The 18,745-nt window shown below is 37.3% G+C and overlaps 2 protein-coding genes and 1 non-coding gene across 3 annotated transcripts; 2 read left to right on the top strand and 1 right to left on the bottom strand.

The window, feature by feature from the left end:
* The first annotated feature begins 4,696 nt into the window (after positions 1 to 4,696).
* pgrmc1 (progesterone receptor membrane component 1) lies at positions 4,697 to 12,610 on the top strand. The gene is made up of 3 exons (XM_041801316.1): positions 4,697 to 5,035; positions 8,744 to 8,899; positions 9,773 to 12,610. Exons 1-3 carry the CDS (start codon positions 4,741 to 4,743, stop codon positions 9,865 to 9,867), a joined length of 546 nt encoding a protein of 181 aa, XP_041657250.1. The 5' UTR covers positions 4,697 to 4,740; the 3' UTR covers positions 9,868 to 12,610.
* Positions 12,611 to 13,439: 829 nt separating this feature from the next.
* trnal-caa lies at positions 13,440 to 13,550 on the bottom strand. The gene is made up of 2 exons: positions 13,513 to 13,550; positions 13,440 to 13,485 (listed from the first exon to the last, which is right to left on the bottom strand). It is a non-coding gene; the product is annotated as a tRNA-Leu (tRNA).
* A 210-nt stretch (positions 13,551 to 13,760) lies between these two features.
* Positions 13,761 to 16,813, top strand: LOC121518941 (cytochrome c oxidase subunit 7B, mitochondrial). The gene is made up of 3 exons (XM_041801646.1): positions 13,761 to 13,885; positions 15,455 to 15,570; positions 16,587 to 16,813. Exons 1-3 carry the CDS (start codon positions 13,849 to 13,851, stop codon positions 16,674 to 16,676), a joined length of 243 nt encoding a protein of 80 aa, XP_041657580.1. The 5' UTR covers positions 13,761 to 13,848; the 3' UTR covers positions 16,677 to 16,813.
* Positions 16,814 to 18,745: the final 1,932 nt, after the last annotated feature.

The following is an 18,745-nucleotide window of genomic DNA, read 5'->3' as shown; positions in this document are numbered from 1 at the left end:
CTTGACTAATTATAATCATTAAAATATTTCCAGAATGATTTCGTATATTAAGAGCTTTGAGAATATTTAATATCATTTTTATTTTTCATGTATCCTTTATTTTAGCATGGAGGTCTCTTTTCCAGGGGTGCCCTGTTGGCAGTTTCCCTAACCCAACATCTTTGGATGAATCATCCAAAAATATCCCAATATGAATTCATGTAATATTATGTATTATTCAGATATTATTATAATTGCCAAGAACTGACGCGCTTATGTTGGGAAAGTTGGTGGTTAATATTGATCTTTTTTAGGTAACTCAAAACAGTGAATGTCAAAATGTGATTTTATTTTATAAAACAGATTTTAATGAAAAATAGAAGCTATATTTATTAGTCAATTATGTCTCAAGAAATCAGCAGCTCTATTTCTATTTTATTGGGGGGGGGGGCTGTTGTTTGTTTATTCAAAGTCAAATATAATTATCTTTTTTTTTTTATCCCTTTATTCAGAGAGGGGGAAAGTGAGAGGGACCTAGCTGCAGTCAAGAAGGCCGACATGGGCGTCGCTGTACAAGTCCCAAGCAGAAGTTTCTTCTTCATGTTGGACTCAGCTGCCAGTGTTTGTCAGTCTTTTTCGTGCCTAACCCTAACCCATGGTGTTGGATCTTAAATATATCACCTTCCCCACTGCCCTACCTTGAACCTTACCACTCGGGTTTTAATGCCTAAGCCTAACCTTAGACGTTAGGACTTCCGGTTGAGACTTCCAGTATGGATTGAATGTATGTCAGCCATCTTTTCTGCATCAAAGTACTCTTGGGGAAAGTGGCTAGAGCACTGATCATCAACTGGTGGCCCGGGGGCCAAATCAGGCCCCTCAAAGTTGATGTCTGGCCCCCAGAAGATCATTAAATTCAGAAAGGCAGGAGAAGAAAATGTTGTGGTTTTAAGAGTATCTTTTGGCTTTAAATGTCTACAGCTGTTAAATCCACCCCAAAAAGCAATTACTATTCAAATATTTTTAGAATGACTCAAAATTTGACCTGTTTTTACAGAAATTCACTTGTCAGCCATTATTAGTAAATATTTCAAAAAAATGTGTTAAAACTGGCAAACAAGAACGGATAAAGTGGTGAAAAGAGGTTAAAGAGTGGCAAAAGTTGGCAATAAGTGTCCAAATCGATTGTGGAGTGGCACAAAAGGACAAAAACTTGCAGTAAATGTGTTGGAAAAAAGGTTAAAATGTGACAAACCATTAGCGTTAACCCTCTATGGTGCACAATATGATGCCAAGTGTAAAAAAAAATTTGTGGTGTTTTTTGTCATAAAATAGACTAAATCAACACAATCTAAGAAAAAAATTTAAACCTTTTTTTAAGTGTTTTTTGGGGCGCATTGGCAACACTGCACCATTATGGAATGAACAAGAAAAAACATGATTTAAAATTTGAACAAAAAGGGTTTTTTTAAGCATATTGGAATTGAAAACTGCAACAGGTTGCAATTCATGTTATCTGAACTTTAATTATGACAAAAAATATTTTTAATGTCTATCTTACTGTATTCTGGTGATATTCGTTGTTGTACATTTACCCTCACTGTCCTCATCCTGATCCACATTACTATTCACTTTCCTCATCCTCATTCTCATCGTGATCAATCTCACTGTCCTTGTCCTTGTTTTTATTTCAGTTATCCGATTTCTACTGAAATGCACAATACCAAAAAGTAATGGTATCATTGTGCACTCCATCACAGTACCGTGTTTGCAGTATTCCATAGTGGTGCGGCGTTGCCTCAAGGCAACATGTATATTTTAACAATTTTCCATTATTTATTCATCAAGAATGCAACATTTAACAACTAGAAATTAAACTTTACCCACCAATAATTATGTGTGTTTTTTCCAGCCACAGAAATATCTGGAAAATATATTTTCTTGCAGTTCATTTGCAGCACAATGGCCGAGCTGTTTTGTGTGAGAATGTCTGCACAAAAAGTGTTCAAGATGTCATCCAGAGCGTCATATGACAAGTCAAAACACTTTTATGGGTTACTTAAGGTCCTGTCACTTTATAAAAGTATTCGATCATACTTGGGAATGTATTATGTGAGTGCACAAGGCCAAAAATTGAAATGTTGCCTACAGGCAACACTGCACCATAGGACAAAAGTGGCAAAAATGGTGAAAGAAGTAATGAAAAGTGACAAAAAGTTGCAAAAATGGATAAAGGAGTAGAACAAAAGGGGTAAGACAGGCAAGAAAAGTGGTTTAAAGGGGATAAAGAATGGCAAAAAATGGGTTAAAGAGGCAAACAAGAGCAAAAAGTATCAAAAATGGGTTAAAAGTGGTGAAAAGGTGCAAAAATAGCCAATGGCAAAGTAATGAAAAGGCGAGACAGAAGGTTAAAGAGTGATAAAATAACAAGTAGTGGCAAAAATGGGTTAAAAGTGGCACAAAATGTTGCAGAAATGGCAGAATGCAGCAGTGAAGCAGTGAAGAGTGTGAAACATGAGTTCATATTGGTGCTAAATCCTAATCATGAGGGCCTGTCTCCTTGTAGTCTACGGCAGTGGTTCTCAACCTTTTCAGCCCATGACCCCAAAATAAAGGTGTCAGAGACCGGGGACCCCCACTGTACCTGAAGGTGGTTGAAAACAGCCATGAACATTCAAGAATAGTCATGTGGAGACAAGGCTGTTCATAAAGGGGATAATGGATCCAGCCACACTGGGGGCCAGCAAAACCATGGTCCATTGTAAAGTTAAGCTGTGATATTCATATCTGAAATTTAACCTGAAAAAATAAACACTCTTATCAAAGAATTCTTTTTAATCATTGATGTAGTAAATAGCCTTCTTAAAAATGTAAATCCCCTTTGTTAAAAAAATTATTTAAATGGTTTAAAATTGGTACAATGGATGAGTAAAGGCAAAAACTTGTGGAAAAGGTGGTGAAATTGGATTTTAAAAGTGGCAGAAATGGGTTTGAAGTGGCAAAAATTAGATAAAATGGAAAAAATGGGCATAAATAGTGGTAAAAGGGAGTTAAAAGTGCCTGAAATGGCTTTAAATTTGCAAAAATGGGTGGAAATTTGGTGAAATAGGATGAAAAATTGATATACACAGGCAAAAAGGGTTAACTGAGAAAGAAAAAAATTGCAGATAATGACAAATTGGTTAAACTGGCAAAAATGAGCATATCTAATGGTGAAAAGTGAATAAAATGGGAAAAATTGGGCATAAAATTAAAAAAAAAGGGATTAATAGTAGCAATAATAGGTCAACAGAGGCAACATTAAGTTCAAGTGACAAGAATGAATTTAGAAGTGGCAAAAACAGGCAGAAAAAAAGGGGTGGAAAAGTTTAAAACTGACAGAAATAGGTGTTAAATGGAAAAATGTGTTAAAATTGGTGGAAAAAATGACATAAAGGGGTTAAAATTTGACAAAATAGTTGTGAAGTGGCAACAGTGTAACTTTTTTAAAAAATTGTAGTTTTTTAGGGCATCTGGTGACCCCCTCTAAGTGTCTCGCGACCCCCAAAGGGGTCTCGACCCCAAGGTTGAGAACTAATGGTCTACGGCATTATAAATCAGGATAGATCTCACTGTTAATGCCTAAAAATGTCCTGCGTTTTGAGAGACAATACAAAAAATAATAAAATAATATGATAATCAGCACAAAATATTGATATAATTTTTCTTTATTTGGAAGTCCGGCCCCCAGAGACTCTGGCAAGACTAAACTTGGCCCTTGTGCAAATGTACTTGACCCCTGGGCTAGAGTATGAAATGGGCATGAAAGAGCAGGGGAGAGACATGTGGAAGGGAGCCACAGGCCAGAATTCATAATCAACAAAAGTTTTGTTTTGCTTTGAGGAATAGTATTTCTGTCTTTAATGTTTGTGTCATGGCACTCTTGAAAGCATTACCCTTTAATGTTTAAGGGCAGCGGTTTTTAAAATGTTGTGCTGAGGCACAAAGGTGGGCCTTAAGGCAAGTCTTAGTGTGACATGGGAAATTGTACAACCATAGCTTATTACTACGACTACACAACAACTAAAGATACTGATAGCCTACATAGAATGACTCAGTTTCAACACCTGATATGTTATTTATCTTCTATAGATTATATTCTAATAAGATTTAAGAGACGAATTATGAAGTACATCAAAGAGAAGAGTGTGCTGAGAGCATGACAAAAGTAACAGATATAGAAGTAAATTCCTAAACGGTGATTTATAGGATACTGTAGTACATTTATTTAAGTCACTTGAACATGCACATTGATCGTTTTATCATGTGAAATATGTAGCCCCTGGTTCTTTATCTATTTACACACTCGTCATTTAATTTTCACCTTTCTTGGCTTTATAAATAGTTTTTATAGCCTATTTTTACCTGTTTGCACATTTATTTTATTGTTACTTTTTATGTTTACAAATAGTGCGGTTTATTTCTAATGATGTTGCACACAGAAATTGTGAATTTCCACTAAAGTAAAGTTAATCCTGGCTCTTACAATGCGCTAAAATACACCATACAATATTTAAGCACGGATATGTTCTCAGAAATTGATCACTTTTTGGCACGCAGCTCCTAGAACCTGATTGGTCGAGGCCGTGAACGATGCCCCTGAGACTGCTGCTGTGATTGGTTCGGGTTTCATGAGCACCACCGGTCCCACCCAACTCTCACGCGCACACACACACGGTCGGCCGGAGAGAGCGAGAGAGAGACAGAGAGAGAGAACCCAACATGGCTGAAGCAGAGGGAAGCGAGTTAACTTCTGGAGGAATTTTTCAGGAAATCTTCACCTCTCCGTTGAATTTGACGCTGCTCAGCCTCTGCCTGTTCCTCCTCTACAAAATCTTCCGCGGAGACAAACCGCCGGAGCTCGGCGAGGTGGAACAACAGCTGCCTAAGATGAAAAAGAGGGATTTTACCCTCGCAGAGTTGAAGCCCTACGATGGACTGCAGGACCCCAGGATCCTTATGGCTGTCAATGGGAAAGTGTTCGACGTGACCCGGGGGAAGAAATTCTACGGACCGGGTAGGTGAACGTTACCCGAGCTGACCCTCAACCGAATGTGGTACGACTTGTTCTAACGTCCATCTGCTTTGACGAACGTAACGTCATTAACGGCTGCTTTCGTCAAATGACCGTCACTATACTATATTTACTTTCTGGTGGCATTAAACCGGCATTATTACACAATATAATCAGTTATTTTGTATTTTTTGTCAAGTTTACTTTTGTAACTGGAGGCTTACGCCACACCCCCTCAAGTTTGTTAGCACGGATCCCATTTCACAACAGAGGAGCCTTGAAGCCAGAGATCGTCTATAATGGAAGATGAGTTACTACATACTAAATAAATATACCACATATTAGAGTCAAAGAAAAGCAGGCGAGAAAGTGTAAATCATAAACCTAAGAATAGCTGAGAGAAACCAGGCTCTAATTATACGTTTCTAAATCGCTGATACATGCTTTAGAGTTGGGTGTATTTTGTTTTGCAACAATTGGTCAAGGTCCCACTAAGTTCTTGCGCACTACTTTGCAATGTTATTTTGACTATGAGTGTTAGTGTGTGTTTTTGTGTGTCTGATCATTTCTGCAGGTTCCACTGGTTGTCCTTAAAGCATAGCAACACTGTAAAGCCTATACTACCATTATAACAAGAACAACAGCCTTGGGAAATCATCATTCAAGCCTTTATAGTAGGGATGCACAATATAGAGCTGTGTAATTCTGGAAGTTAAAATCCCATCTATTTTCTTCTTCATGTATTTGATAATTGGTCATATTTTCAAAAATATCCAAGTCAGACTTACCACAAGCTGTCTAGGTGTAAAACAATAGTATGTGCTCATTGTAGAAGGCAAAAGTTTGTAATATATCAACCTCTTTTTAAGAAAAATGTAGTTTGTTTGCAATCTCAGCCAAAACTACTATAGTACTCACTATTCTGGAGTGGGGCAGCCACGTCTCTGATTGGTGGAGTCTCCGTCTATTCACCGTGGAGTCTCCGTCTCACCATCTATTCATGCTGCCATAATATGGAGTAATTTATGTGCAAACTACATTTTTTTAAAGGTGATATATTATGTCACAAATCACTTATTCCAGGCGTTTCTAACAAAAATATGTGCAACTGGCCTGTCCACAATCTCCTCAAGTACCAGAAACGACCCCCCTTCACCTTTGAGAAAATGTGTGCTGAAACAAGGTTTTCAGATTTTCCCCTCATGATGTCATGTGGGGAGTTAGCCCCGCCCCCAGGCTCATTTGACCCTCCCCACTTGAAAGTAAGTTTCACCCTCCTCTCCTGATCTTCCTCTAAGCTGCCAGCTGAAAGATGGAACAAGAGAGCCACATCCCTTAAGCCACATCCATTTCCTGAGAGGGGCGGAGTCAGACAGCTCATTAACATTTAAAGTCACAGACACAAAAACGGCTCAAAAACCTTTACCTTGTCTTAAAGGGGTAAAAACCAAAAACTTGTCTTAAAGAGTAGTTATGTCCCCTATAAGTAATTTGAAATGTGAGCATTAAAATAAAGGTAAGTGTACAAAAATAGCTCATATTTGGTTGAAAAGCTTGATAAAATGTCCTTAACAATGATTAATAGAAATTGTTATGGATTATGAGATGCACAGTCTCTTCATTCTTGGAAAAAAATAGTCTTGTATCTTTGTTGTCTCCGTTTTTAAATGCTGTTTTTGCACCAAATCAAATGTTTTGTGGTCATTAGTATGCAGGTAGTTGTTAAGCTTGGTTTATGCTTTAAAAGCATTGTAATTAAGGACTTAGCTTAATGTCTATGGGGGATTTGAATGGTGAATTTACTTCCAGAACCAGAGCTGCCAAAAAAGTGGACGTGCACTGTTGAGCTCCATTGGACTGCCAACATCCAATATGCTGATATTTGCATGTTGATCTTAACCAATACTGATATTTGAATGCAATTCAGACAGAAAAAATAGTCCTTAAAGCGCACAATTTAAAGTTTGAGAATGAACAAATTTAGAACTTTGTACAGTTGTTTGTAATGAGGTAGAAAAGGGTAGTGTAACGCACTGGACAGTGTTTATTTCAAGATGGTTGTACACATGGAGCTCACAGCCCTACCTGAGTGTATGTCTTGGCTGCAGTCATGCTTTCATGTGAAAAACAGGTGGAAAAAAAGATCACTCTGCACACTCTCACCCAGTCAGATTTCTAGTTTTAGGATACAAAAATAAGGAAACAGTGATTTAAGCAGAACTTCAAATAATTAAAGGAGACAAAAAAAAAAAAAACACTTGTCCGCTGTTATGAGGTTGAACTTATTTAGTTAATTCTGTGTAATAAGAATCTGCTTTGTCATGCTTCCTACAGCATTTTTGTTTTCAAGAAAAAGTGCAGCGTGAGACCTCTGTGTTTTTATCATATCTCAGACTGTTACCTCTGTTGCCTGTAACCTCTGACCAGCATGATCACTCACTGTCATGCAAACTTTCTCACTGCAGGGCATACTCAGGCCTGGAACCTCAGTCTCATATTAAAGCAGACTGTTAAAAAACAGTCCTCCGCTAACAATTCTCAATGTGTTCTAAACATTTTAGGACTTGTGCCTGTTTGAGACTTTCAAACCTGTAATAGTTAGCGCTGGCTAAGCCAAGTTTTTGACTAGATGGAGTTTAAGTTCACAAAAAAAAAAAGACAGAAGATGAACATTTCAGGGTTACAAAGTCAATTTCGGTGACTAAAACTATGACTAAAAATGTTCAACAGCCTTTTTTTTCTTTTCCATGACAAAAACTAGACTAACAAAAATAGATCTTTGATGACTAAAACTGACAAAAAGTAAATTTAGTTTTCATCAAGATGATTAAAACTAGACTAAAATGTAATGTAGTTTTCGTCAGACATTCAAAATCCATGATATTTCTCAACTGTGGGTAAATCTGTGAAAATACAACTCAGCTGTAGCTCTTCTGCCTCTCAGCTGTAGAAAGCAGGGACCCCAGGTCTGGCAGGGCGCGGAGAACACTGCCATGATTTAGTACCAGATTTAGGCAAGAGCATAAATGCTTGAACTAAAAGTTAAGACTAAAATATCAGGACTTTTTATGGACTAAAACTAGACTAAAATGTTCTTGATTTTTGGTTGACTAAAACTAAAAAGGATAGAAATGACGATAAGTGACTAAAACTAAAAGACATTTCATCTAAAGACTAAAATTAAAAATAGCTGCCACAATTAACACTGCAAGGTTAAAAAATCAATGTAAGAGAGGTAAAGAGCTTTCTTTCTGTAAGGAATGTTGAAAGGCTTATAATTTTAAACATAGCCTTTAAACAACACCTTTAAATACCTTTTTTAAATTGGATAAACTTATCATCAAGGAATGAGTTAACATGCCCTTCATGCTACCAGTACACTAAATTAGATTTAACTTCTTGTTAATGCAAAACTTTTAAATCTCCTTCAATCTTCTAATCAAAAATAAAATTTGTCTACAATGTGCAAACAAAACCTTAATAACATTTTGCTGAACTATAGGTCACTTGTTAGCATTTTTGTATTTCCTGTTTTGCCTAAAATGAGTAAATCGTCATTAGGAAACAGAGGCTCTGTACGCTCAGTTTCACATCAGACCACTCTAGAGAGAAACTTCCATTTAAAACAGAAATGTGTTTTGTAGCTCTTGTACCATCGTTGGTGTTTTTACTTTAATGTAACCGTGTATTCTCTGTATGCACTCTTTGCAGAGGGGCCATATGGAGTGTTTGCAGGCAGAGATGCGTCCAGAGGTTTGGCTACATTCAACCTGGAGAAAGACGCTCTGAAAGACGAGTATGATGACCTGTCCGACCTGAACGCCATGCAGCAGGAGAGCCTGTCTGAGTGGGAGTCCCAGTTTACCTGTGAGTTTGTGAAATACACAGGCATCAGTCTTACTGCTTTAGTTCTAGTTATAAAAAAAAGGAAATAGTTTTCCATGTTTCCCCCACTTGCACTACACATTTGTTCATTTTTGGTGAGATGATTCAGTGGGCTCCGTAACACTGGCGATTCCAAAGAAAAGTGGAGCACAAGTCAGTTTTTTCCAGTTTAGTGAGGGGCAAAGGACGAACTAATCTCTCTTCGTGTTATTTATCTGTTTATTATTGACAATATCTTATTGTTTATTTAAAAGGGTCAAAGCACATTAGTGAATATGAGCATAAGAGACGAATATGAACATACCACAGTTAGCAAAACAGCGAATTTAGAGTGCATTCAGAAAGTATTCTGACCCCCTTCTCTGTTTTTTTCTGACTGTAGCATCAGGCTGCAACATGAAAAAAGTGACATTTTTTATTCTTATAAATCTACACAAAGTACCCCATAATGACAAATCAAAAACAGAATTAGAATTTTTTGCAAGTTATGGAAAGTAAAAAAACTAAAACATCACACTGACAAGTATTAAGATCCTTTGCAAAAACATTTGAAATTTGACTCAGGTTCCTCCCATTTCTCTTCATCTTTGCTGAAATGTTTCTACACCTTCCCTGAGGTCCACCTGTGGTAATTAAACTGATTGGACATGATTTGTAAAGGCACACACCTCTCTACAGAAGATGACAATGCATATCAGAGCAAAAACCAAACCATGAGGTCAAAGGAACTGCAGAGCTCAGGGACGGGCACAGATCTGGGGGAGTTAGTTTTTCTTAAATGTCTGCTGGAGAGTTCTTTGTTTTTAAGGCTTGACTCAACATTTTCTCATCTCCTTTCTTTCTCCTCTGTTACAGTTAAGTACGACTACATTGGTAAGCTTCTGAAGCCCGGCGAAGAGCCCACAGAGTACACAGACGACGAAGAAGGGAAGGACAAAAAGTCAGACTAGAACATGAAAAGTGACCAAGAGGGAAACAAAGATAATTGCCTTAATGTTTCTGTGAAGTTTTGATGCCTCCTGTTAGGACCATTTTGACACAAACTTTGTAATGTTTTTGGACCATCATAATACTGGATTTTATAAGTTGACTGAATTGATTGATGTTATTTGAAGGTTAAACGGCATTAACAGTCATCAAGTTCAACATACTGATGTATAGAGGTGTATAGTGTTGTTAGAGTTAGATTAACATGTTCATTAGATTGTATTAGTGACGGACCAGTTCAAATATCAGTGAAGTGACACCCGGTTGTTGCTATCTACAGCTCTGTTGTAAACTTTTTTAAGGCAGTGGCGTATTGCAGGTGTACACATTCCTTCACAAAGGTCGGCTCAGCCCTCATTGGAATTAATCATCTCAGGAAGTAGTCTGATAAAGATTCAAGTAGATAAATGAGTGGGTTCAGAGGACAGGTTTACATGAAAATGATATGATTAATGTTTCTTTTTTATTTTTGTGTAACTATCAAAACTGCATCTGCAGAGCTTGCTGACTGTGCACTAGCCATATCCGAAGAATTTTGGACACTTTTTCTGTCACTTAGTTTTCTGTTCACCGGTTTGTTTAAACTAAAGATTGATGATCACAAAGAAAACATAGAGGGCCAAAAAAGGGCACTACCACTTCTAAGAAAATAACATTTAGGAGTCAAAATTGAGTGTAAAAACAATAACATCAGTCGAATGAAGTAGCAGGAGCTCTTTTTATTATTAAAGTAAAACAAAATTTCTCATTAATCATTTCAAACCACCAGATAGTATAGTTAGCTGACATTGAAAGATTTCTGTGTAGACTTAAAATACTTGTTACTGTGACAGCTTGGATTCGTGCAGATCCCTTAAAGTTCTCAAAATCCTTTCCATTTTTTATGTAGTGCACATAAGATATTTTGCTACAAATTTATACACCTCTTGTAATGAATCCAAATGCACATGGTCACTGCCAATGATGCAATGAAATTCTGGCCGCTCTTTGCACAAGGTTAGACCTATCATGCCTTAACTATGCAGAATTACTTTGATTCTATCAAAACACACAAGACATCATCTGGGCCTCTGTATGTTGAAATGATAGTGTAAAATTTGGGGGCCGACTTGAATCGGTTTTTCAGAACCGATGCTGATCTTGAGTAGTTCAAGAGACTGATAATCAATATTTGGAATCAAGATGCATTTATTAGGATTATCAAAAAAAGAAAACTAAGTAATATCAACAATCTGAGCCCGGCACTATCAGCATGAGAAACGGCACAGAGCAGCAGGTACAAAAGGAAGAGATGCCATACACTCACTGTGTCAGTGGCACCCAGGCTTAAGTGTTGATTGGGTAGTACTCATGACATTTAACCAATCAAATTATGTTGTAGGCAGGACATTCAGTGAGACAGCTGATGGCAGAGCCAGTGGTGGAGCCAGTGGTAGCTGGAGACCAGGGCCCCCTGAAATCTGATTGGCGTCCCTAAAATCATTAAAATGACTGGTTATTTGCCTTGTCAGCCTCTAACTAACCATTTAAACACCCCCACTAACTAGTGTCAGCAGTCACTGATAAACAGCCTTGTTCAAACACTTTTTATTAACCACACCAACCTCATCTACGAGTCAGATTCCTTCTCATTCATTCCCTTTGGTATGAAGTTCTGCCTGCTTAGATTACAGTAGTATGACAATGCCATGTTTGTAATGTTCCACCCCATCAAATATATCTGATTATCACAGCCCCAGCCCAATGAAATTTCACTTTACAGATTTCATTTAAAAGATTTCACTGAAATTACGAAGCAACAAATTGACAATCCAGGCTGTTGTATCTAGAGCGTCATAGTGGTGAATCATTAAAAGTCAAGAATCTAACATTTGACACCATTTTTTTATATATATAATTTTACTTAAAAGACAGTTAACAAGCAAAATAATTATTCTTTGTTCTGTACGTTTCACTTCAGACAAGCTGAATTTCTTTACATTTAGGCTGTGGATCAGGAGAGTTATGTGCAATGTTTGTTTTTTTTTATCAGAAATAAAATAAAATGCAGAAAATAATAGAAAACAGTGATGTAGATTAGTGTTCACTTCTGTATTTTATCACACAGTAGGAAGCGGAGATGTCACCAAATACAAATTTTAAAGAAGATAATCATTCCATTTATCCTTCAGTGGCTTGTTTGACACTAAATCCATCATAAATTAATCATGTATTATGAGGTCAAAATATCTTTGCTAAGTCCTCTGAGGCACAAAACTTTTTTTTATTGAAATGTTTTCTTTACCGAGGTTACAGTCCTGGCTTCTTAGCCTCCATTTGTCTAATCAAAAAGAACACTAATCCTCAAAGGCAATCCTTCTGAGTTTTACCAGGTTCAGCAATATTATACAGTCTTAGGCTGCACTTATTGGACCAGGATTTCCACAAATGTGTCTGTAACATACCGCAGAAACTCTAAGTTCAAGGATTATTTTTTAATCCCTGACATTTATTGAAAGAAGTCTGTGTTTTTAAGACTGTAATAAACTATGATGGGTTTAATCATCTGTTATTTTTTCCACACCAGAGCTATGACTGTATCTTCCATGGAACAGATGTAATGAGGGAACAGTTTCATAATGCTGTAAAAATTCAAACTAAGTGTTATATTACTGTTATTATCCTTAAAAGTTCTTTGATTTTAATAAAGAAAACTATCATATTAAACATGGAAAGTGAGGAGAGTTGCCTAAGTTTTGGAGAGGAATGTTGTCCCATTCTTGTCTGAAGAATTCTAGCTGCTCAACAATCCTGGCTCTTCATTTCCAGATTTTTTTGTTTCATGATGCTCCCAATGTTTTCTATTTGTGAAAGGTCTAGACTGGCCAGTTCAGCACCCAGACTTCACTGTGAAGCCATGCTGTTGTGATGGATATGGTATGTGGTTTAGCATTGTCTTGCTGAAGTAGTCAAGACCTTCCCTGAAAGAGACGTCTGGATGAGAGCAGTGTTGATATAAAACTTCTCTCTATTTTTCAGCATTGGTAGTGTCTTTCCACATCCCTTCCCTGGCCCGCCACCCAGAAATGTCCTGTGGGTGTTATGACATCTGTGCTTCAACCATTCCAGCCATTTGTCGCCCCCTCCCTACTTTTTTGAGCGGTGATGCGGCCATTAAGTTCAAAATGAGCTAAAATTTTTATTTTTCATGAAATGGTAGAAAAGTTCAACATCTAATATGTTTGTGTTCTATTGTGATTAAAATATGGGTTTATGAGATATGCAGACCATAGCCTACTGATTTTGTTTACATTTTATACAGTGCCCTGAATTTTTTGGAACTGTGGTTTATTTCTTATTTAAAAGCAATCTCAAAGAATAAAGAAACATGACAAATACACATGAAAATAAGCAGACTTTATGAAACATGAGTATTAGAAACAGGCAGAATAGGCAGAAATTCAAAAGCATGCATGTCAAAACAACTCCGATGAGAGCTGAGGGTGTTGCTTCACTTGTTGTTGTTATGACCAAATTAAAAATTTTAAAAAGTATGTGTCAGAAGTGGGATTCGAACCCACGCCTCCATTCGGAGACCAGAAGTCCCGTTCGTACGGAAGGACGTTATCCTTGAGTCTGGCGCCTTAGACCACTCGGCCATCCTGACACGATGCAAAATTAACGACGTGAATGAGGTTATATCACCAGCAGTTTATCCGGAAAACACCTTATGTTTTATATATGATATTTTAGTAATGAAATCAATAACACTCGTGTTGTTTTCTGTACATTTTTACACCTTAAAGTTTTGTTTTTTAACCATAAATTCGCTGTTGTTTCCCCAAGTCTGTGCAAGCGCATGCGCATATCACTAGACGTAACTTCCGCTGTGTCTACGTGCAGCGGCCATATTAGCGTTCCATTTCTATCTTCAAGGGTAACTGAAGCGACCCAGGCGAGGCAACATGTACCGGTTCGCTAAAGCTGCTGTAAACATCACAAGTAAGGCAAAGTAGTAATACGAGAAATGCTTATTTTACGTATTTGCTACGGATTATAGTCTTGTACAAGCCTGCGCCAGGATTTACTGGTGTTGATGTGTGACCGCGGTCAGCCTGCTAACATTACTGATGCTAACAGCTAACATGAACTACTGCAGGAAGAGTCGTGTCCTGTCATTAAACACATTTTTTTGACGTTGATCTGAATGACTTTCAGTTTCAACACGATCTGATTATATTTAGAGGGAAACTGACTGAAAGAAGCCTTTTAAAATGGTCTCCGTTTCTTATCGTTATGTTCATGTGTGGAACTGATATGTTAAATTCATGACTTTTATGAGTTAGCTTTATTGTTCTGCTTATTTCCTTGTTGAGTATCAATGTAAACGTCATGCTTTGGGATAATAACATATGGTAGATTCTCCAGATAATGTTCATGTCATACGACCGCGTTATATATGAAGGTAGGGCAGATGAGGACATCCTTGAGTAACTACCGGTATTGTAATATCTATTTTGGAGCACATGGACCCAGAAGTGCTGTTTCTGATTGTACTGACAGATTTAAGAAAGGGTCTAGCTTGGGACACAGCATGTTCCTGCTATGATCAAAAACATAACCTGTTTTGGGGGGATTAGTTACACAGAGACTTACACATACCTTAATTTATATCTAGATAAAATATAACAGCAGCTCAGAATTTTTATGTTGAACTCTTATGATTTTCAAAACCACAAAAAATGTATTTAGAAAAAATTTCTCGGTCCAAAGGGAGTCATACAAAGCCACCCAGTGTCAGCACTGTGCAACTGTATCCACGTCCTTGTTCTCGTTTTTGTCTGAAGGACATCACAGCGCTTTGACACAATAATATTTGATCAGAGTACATTAAACCCTGGCACATGCACAGATCATAACTACAGAGTATTTCTCAGAAAGGGGGTCTTTGTATAATCCATTTCTTTTCTTGAATAATGGCAGGATGTGCTGATAGAGAGAGGGCTGTAAATTCTGATCCATCTTAATTAGGGATGCATAATGTTGGAATTTACCTATATCACAAATGGCATGAATTACATATTAATTTTAGCTGACACTGGTATTGATGATGATTTGTAAATGTAGCTCACACCTAAAATCTGAGTCCTAAAAACATGCAATTTAACGTTTGAGGATGAACATATTAATAAACTTCAGTCCATAAAATACACTTTTATGCCTTTGTGAGGAGACGACTACAACCCGGGCTGCCCACGTACAAGAAGCACAACCTAACCACTCGGTCATCTGCCCTCTATAATTCCCTTTTAAGCATAATCTGCCTACTGATATCATGATGATATATCCTTAATCTTGATAACCCAATCAGTGTCTTTCACTTCTAATGACACTTTACTAAATCTTACCCATCTTCGTGTGACTAAATTCAGTTTCTTCATACTCTTAATTATAAGAAGTCTTGAGGAAGAAAACTACACTAAAGGTCACACTTGCTGAGATTGAATTAATCAGTATAGCGGTTTATGTTTTTCAGTTGAGTCATGAATACTGTTTTTGGCTGTTGTCCAGGTCAGGCCTCCAGACAGGTGAGGCATTCATCCAGCGTCAACCCAGAATTCCACGCCAAGTACGGCAATGGGTTGATGATCGGTGGAGCCGTCTTCTGCACAGCTGTGTGGTCATACGTAAGTAGTGTTGTCCTGCAAACCACAATTCATTCAATGTTTGAACCATTCTATGCATGATTGAAAGCCATTTTCAAGCGAGGAGAAATGGATGCTTCACATCTGTCCAGATTTTTAGCTGTAAAGGATAAAGATGTTAGGGCTGCTTGATTATCAGAAAAATCATAATCATGATTATTTTGATTGGTATTGAGATCACGATGATTAAATACAGTTATTCATTGATTTTACAACATCTGCAAAACATGCACTTATTGAGGTATAGACATCATAGCTTTGAAAAAGGCAATAAATGGCAATAAATTTTTTTACCATATGATAAATCCTATGCACAAAACCCCATGTGGCACAGTAATCATTAAAACATGACAATCTCAATTATCTGCCCAGCACTAAAAGATGTTATACACAGGCAGTAAACATCAAGAAACTTTAAATCGAAGCTGATGTTACAATTAAAGTAGCTTTAATTTGACCCTATATGGCACCTAAATGAAGGTGTTAATGGAGCATTAGAAGACTCTTGATCAGCCATGAAATCCCTGCTTGAAAAGAATTTTCATTAGTCATCATAGTTAACTTGCACTACAAAAAAGTGCACCGTTAAAGAAAATGATTCAGTCAGATATTGACATAAATCAAAGTCAGAAGAGCTAATGTAAATGAGCTTCAAATTCCACATCAACTGTCTAAATAAGAGTGGCCTTTGTCATACTTTGGCTTTACATTTTTGGTTCTCAGTGCCTTATTATATTTTTTGTTTGGCATTTACTAACTAATCCTTGAATGTCTTTGTCTGTTGTTTTACCTCAGCCGAATATTTTCAAATATACAAATTTTGATTTAAGACTGTTTTTTTGCATTTGCTTTTAACTAACACATTTCTGTGTCAGTTGTTGACTTTGATGCCTCCTAGTATTTGGCTTATCTTTGGTGCAAAATAACATTTGAAGCCCCGAAAGTCCAGCAGAGGGTGGCATTGCCTCTGGATAAAAGTATCCTGTCTTTGTGTGCAGGTGCTGACTCAGACTGGCATCACCTGGAATTTCTCACCTGTTGGAAAGGTCATGCCTAAAGAGTGGAGAGAGCCTGAGTCTGAGGAGTGAAGAGCCGCCATGGCAGACCAATATCTCACCTCATAATAAACTCTCTGGTTGTACAGATCAATAACTGTGTGTTCAGACAGTGAATGCTTGTGTTTATCCAAACATGTTACTTTGTCAAAATAAATTAACTATAATTATGTGGATTAATGTGTCTTGTTTTCAGACAGTGCAGCCACCAGTTACCCTGAACAGCTGGAATGTTTCACTAAGTCTTGTTCTCAAGCCCTTATTATGTATTCTGATAATGAGATAATTCTCATTCAGTAATGCAAAAAATTATGAAAGAATGTTGGAATGACCAAAAAAATTTTGCTTTCATACATGTTGGCCATCAATTATTGATTAACAGATAGATTATCTTTTATTTACTTCTGTAGGTTTTCAATAAAAAAGCATTACCTAGGAACTTTTCACCCAACAGTCCTCTTGATTTGGCAAAAAAATGTGTGATCACGTGGTAATGGTATGTGTTTAATGTGATTCAGGTCCATAATTCGTGTGGTTTTTTTCCCAAAATAATGATTAATTGGGTGCTTCAGTGCCCCTTTCAGAACACTTAAGACACTGTGGTGTTTCCCTGCAGCTGCAAGGATGTAAAATAAGTCCACCGCTCAATGTCTCAGTTTAAAAACTCAGTGGAAAGTCAAGTCATCTTCACCTCATGTTATCAAACATTTCTAGTTTTACCCCTTGTTTCCTTTTTAAGCAATAAGTTCATTTTCTGTGGTTAAGGTTAATGGCATGATCTCTGATCAACCTGAAGTTTGCTATTTCAAATTTAAAAGTAGGTCTGAATCCAAATATGAAGTTTTTTTTAAATGAAAACAGGAATTTCACAGTGCATAAAGGGATTTTGATTTAATACATTAGTTTTTAGATTGTGATTAAAAATGTAATCATTTGACAGCTCTAGAAGAAGCCAAACAAAAATGAAATATAAACCTCACCCTCCTTCCCCCTTTAAAATTATTGAAAAGGCTGTGTTTCAACAGCTAAATTATTTTCTAACAGTGAACAACTGCTTTAACATCTTCCAGTCAGGGTTTAGACCACATCACAGCACTGAGACCGTTCTGGTCAAAGTGTTTAATGACATTCGCCTAAACACAGATCATGGCAGAACTTCAGTCTTAGTGATATTGGACCTCAGTGCTGCATTCGACCCAGTCATCCACAATATATTACTCGACCAACTGGAAAACTGGGTGGGACTGTCTGGAACAGTTCTTGATTGGTTTGCATCCTACTTAAAGGACAGGGATTATTTTGTGTCAATAGGTAACTTTAAATCTGAGCAGACCAAAATTACATGTGGAGTCCCCCAAAGCTCCATCCTGGGGCCTCTTCTGTTTAACATCTACATGCTTCCACTTGCTCAGATCATAGAAAACAACAAAATAAATTACCATAACAATGCAGATGACACACAGCTCTACATTTCAATGTCCCCAGGTGACCATGGCCCCATACAAGCACTGGGTAAATGCATGGAACAAATTACTGAATGGATGTGCCATAATTTTCTTCAGTTAAACAGAGATAAAAACTGAGGTAGTTGTTTTTGGATCCAAGGAGGAATCTCTTAAAATCAGCATGCAGCTCCAGTCACTTCAGTTTAAAACCTCAGACCAGGCCAGAAATCTGGGTGTTGTCATGGATTCAGACCTGAATTTCAAAAACCACATAAAAACAATTACAAAGTCAGCTTATGATCACCTCAAGAATATTTCTAGGATTAAAGGACTAATGTCACAGCAGGACCTTGAAAAACTGGTCCATGCATTTATCTTTAGTGGAGTTGACTATTGTAACAGTGTCTTTACTTGTCTGCCTAAAAGTCAATCAGACAGCTGCAGCTGATCCAGAATGCTGCAGCACAAGTCCTCACTAAGACCAAGAGAGTTGACCACATCACTCCTGTTCTGAGGTCTCTACACTGGCTCCCTGTCTCTCAGAGAATAGACTTTAAGATCCTCCTGTTAGCTTATAAAGCTCTGAATGGTTTAGGCCCAAAATACATCAGAGACCTTCTAGTCCAGTATGAACCATCCAGACTGCTCAGGTCATCT

This window comes from Cheilinus undulatus, linkage group 12 (assembly GCF_018320785.1).
Source record: "Cheilinus undulatus linkage group 12, ASM1832078v1, whole genome shotgun sequence".
NCBI lineage: Eukaryota > Metazoa > Chordata > Actinopteri > Labriformes > Labridae > Cheilinus > Cheilinus undulatus.
This window is presented reverse-complemented; position numbering and strand designations above follow the sequence as displayed.

What these genes read in the sequence shown, in the direction of transcription:
- LOC121518941 (XM_041801646.1), top strand. Translation starts at nt 13,849, where the DNA reads ATGTACCGGTTCGCTAAAGCTGCTGTAAACATCACAA. An exon ending in AGCTGCTGTAAACATCACAA is followed by an intron (nt 13,886 to 15,454) that starts GTAAGGCAAAGT and finishes GCTGTTGTCCAG; the next exon opens with GTCAGGCCTCCAGACAGGTG. An exon ending in GCACAGCTGTGTGGTCATAC is followed by an intron (nt 15,571 to 16,586) that starts GTAAGTAGTGTT and finishes CTTTGTGTGCAG; the next exon opens with GTGCTGACTCAGACTGGCAT.
- pgrmc1 (XM_041801316.1), top strand. Translation starts at nt 4,741, where the DNA reads ATGGCTGAAGCAGAGGGAAGCGAGTTAACTTCTGGAGGAATTTTTCAG. An exon ending in GAAGAAATTCTACGGACCGG is followed by an intron (nt 5,036 to 8,743) that starts GTAGGTGAACGT and finishes CACTCTTTGCAG; the next exon opens with AGGGGCCATATGGAGTGTTT. An exon ending in GTGGGAGTCCCAGTTTACCT is followed by an intron (nt 8,900 to 9,772) that starts GTGAGTTTGTGA and finishes CCTCTGTTACAG; the next exon opens with TTAAGTACGACTACATTGGT.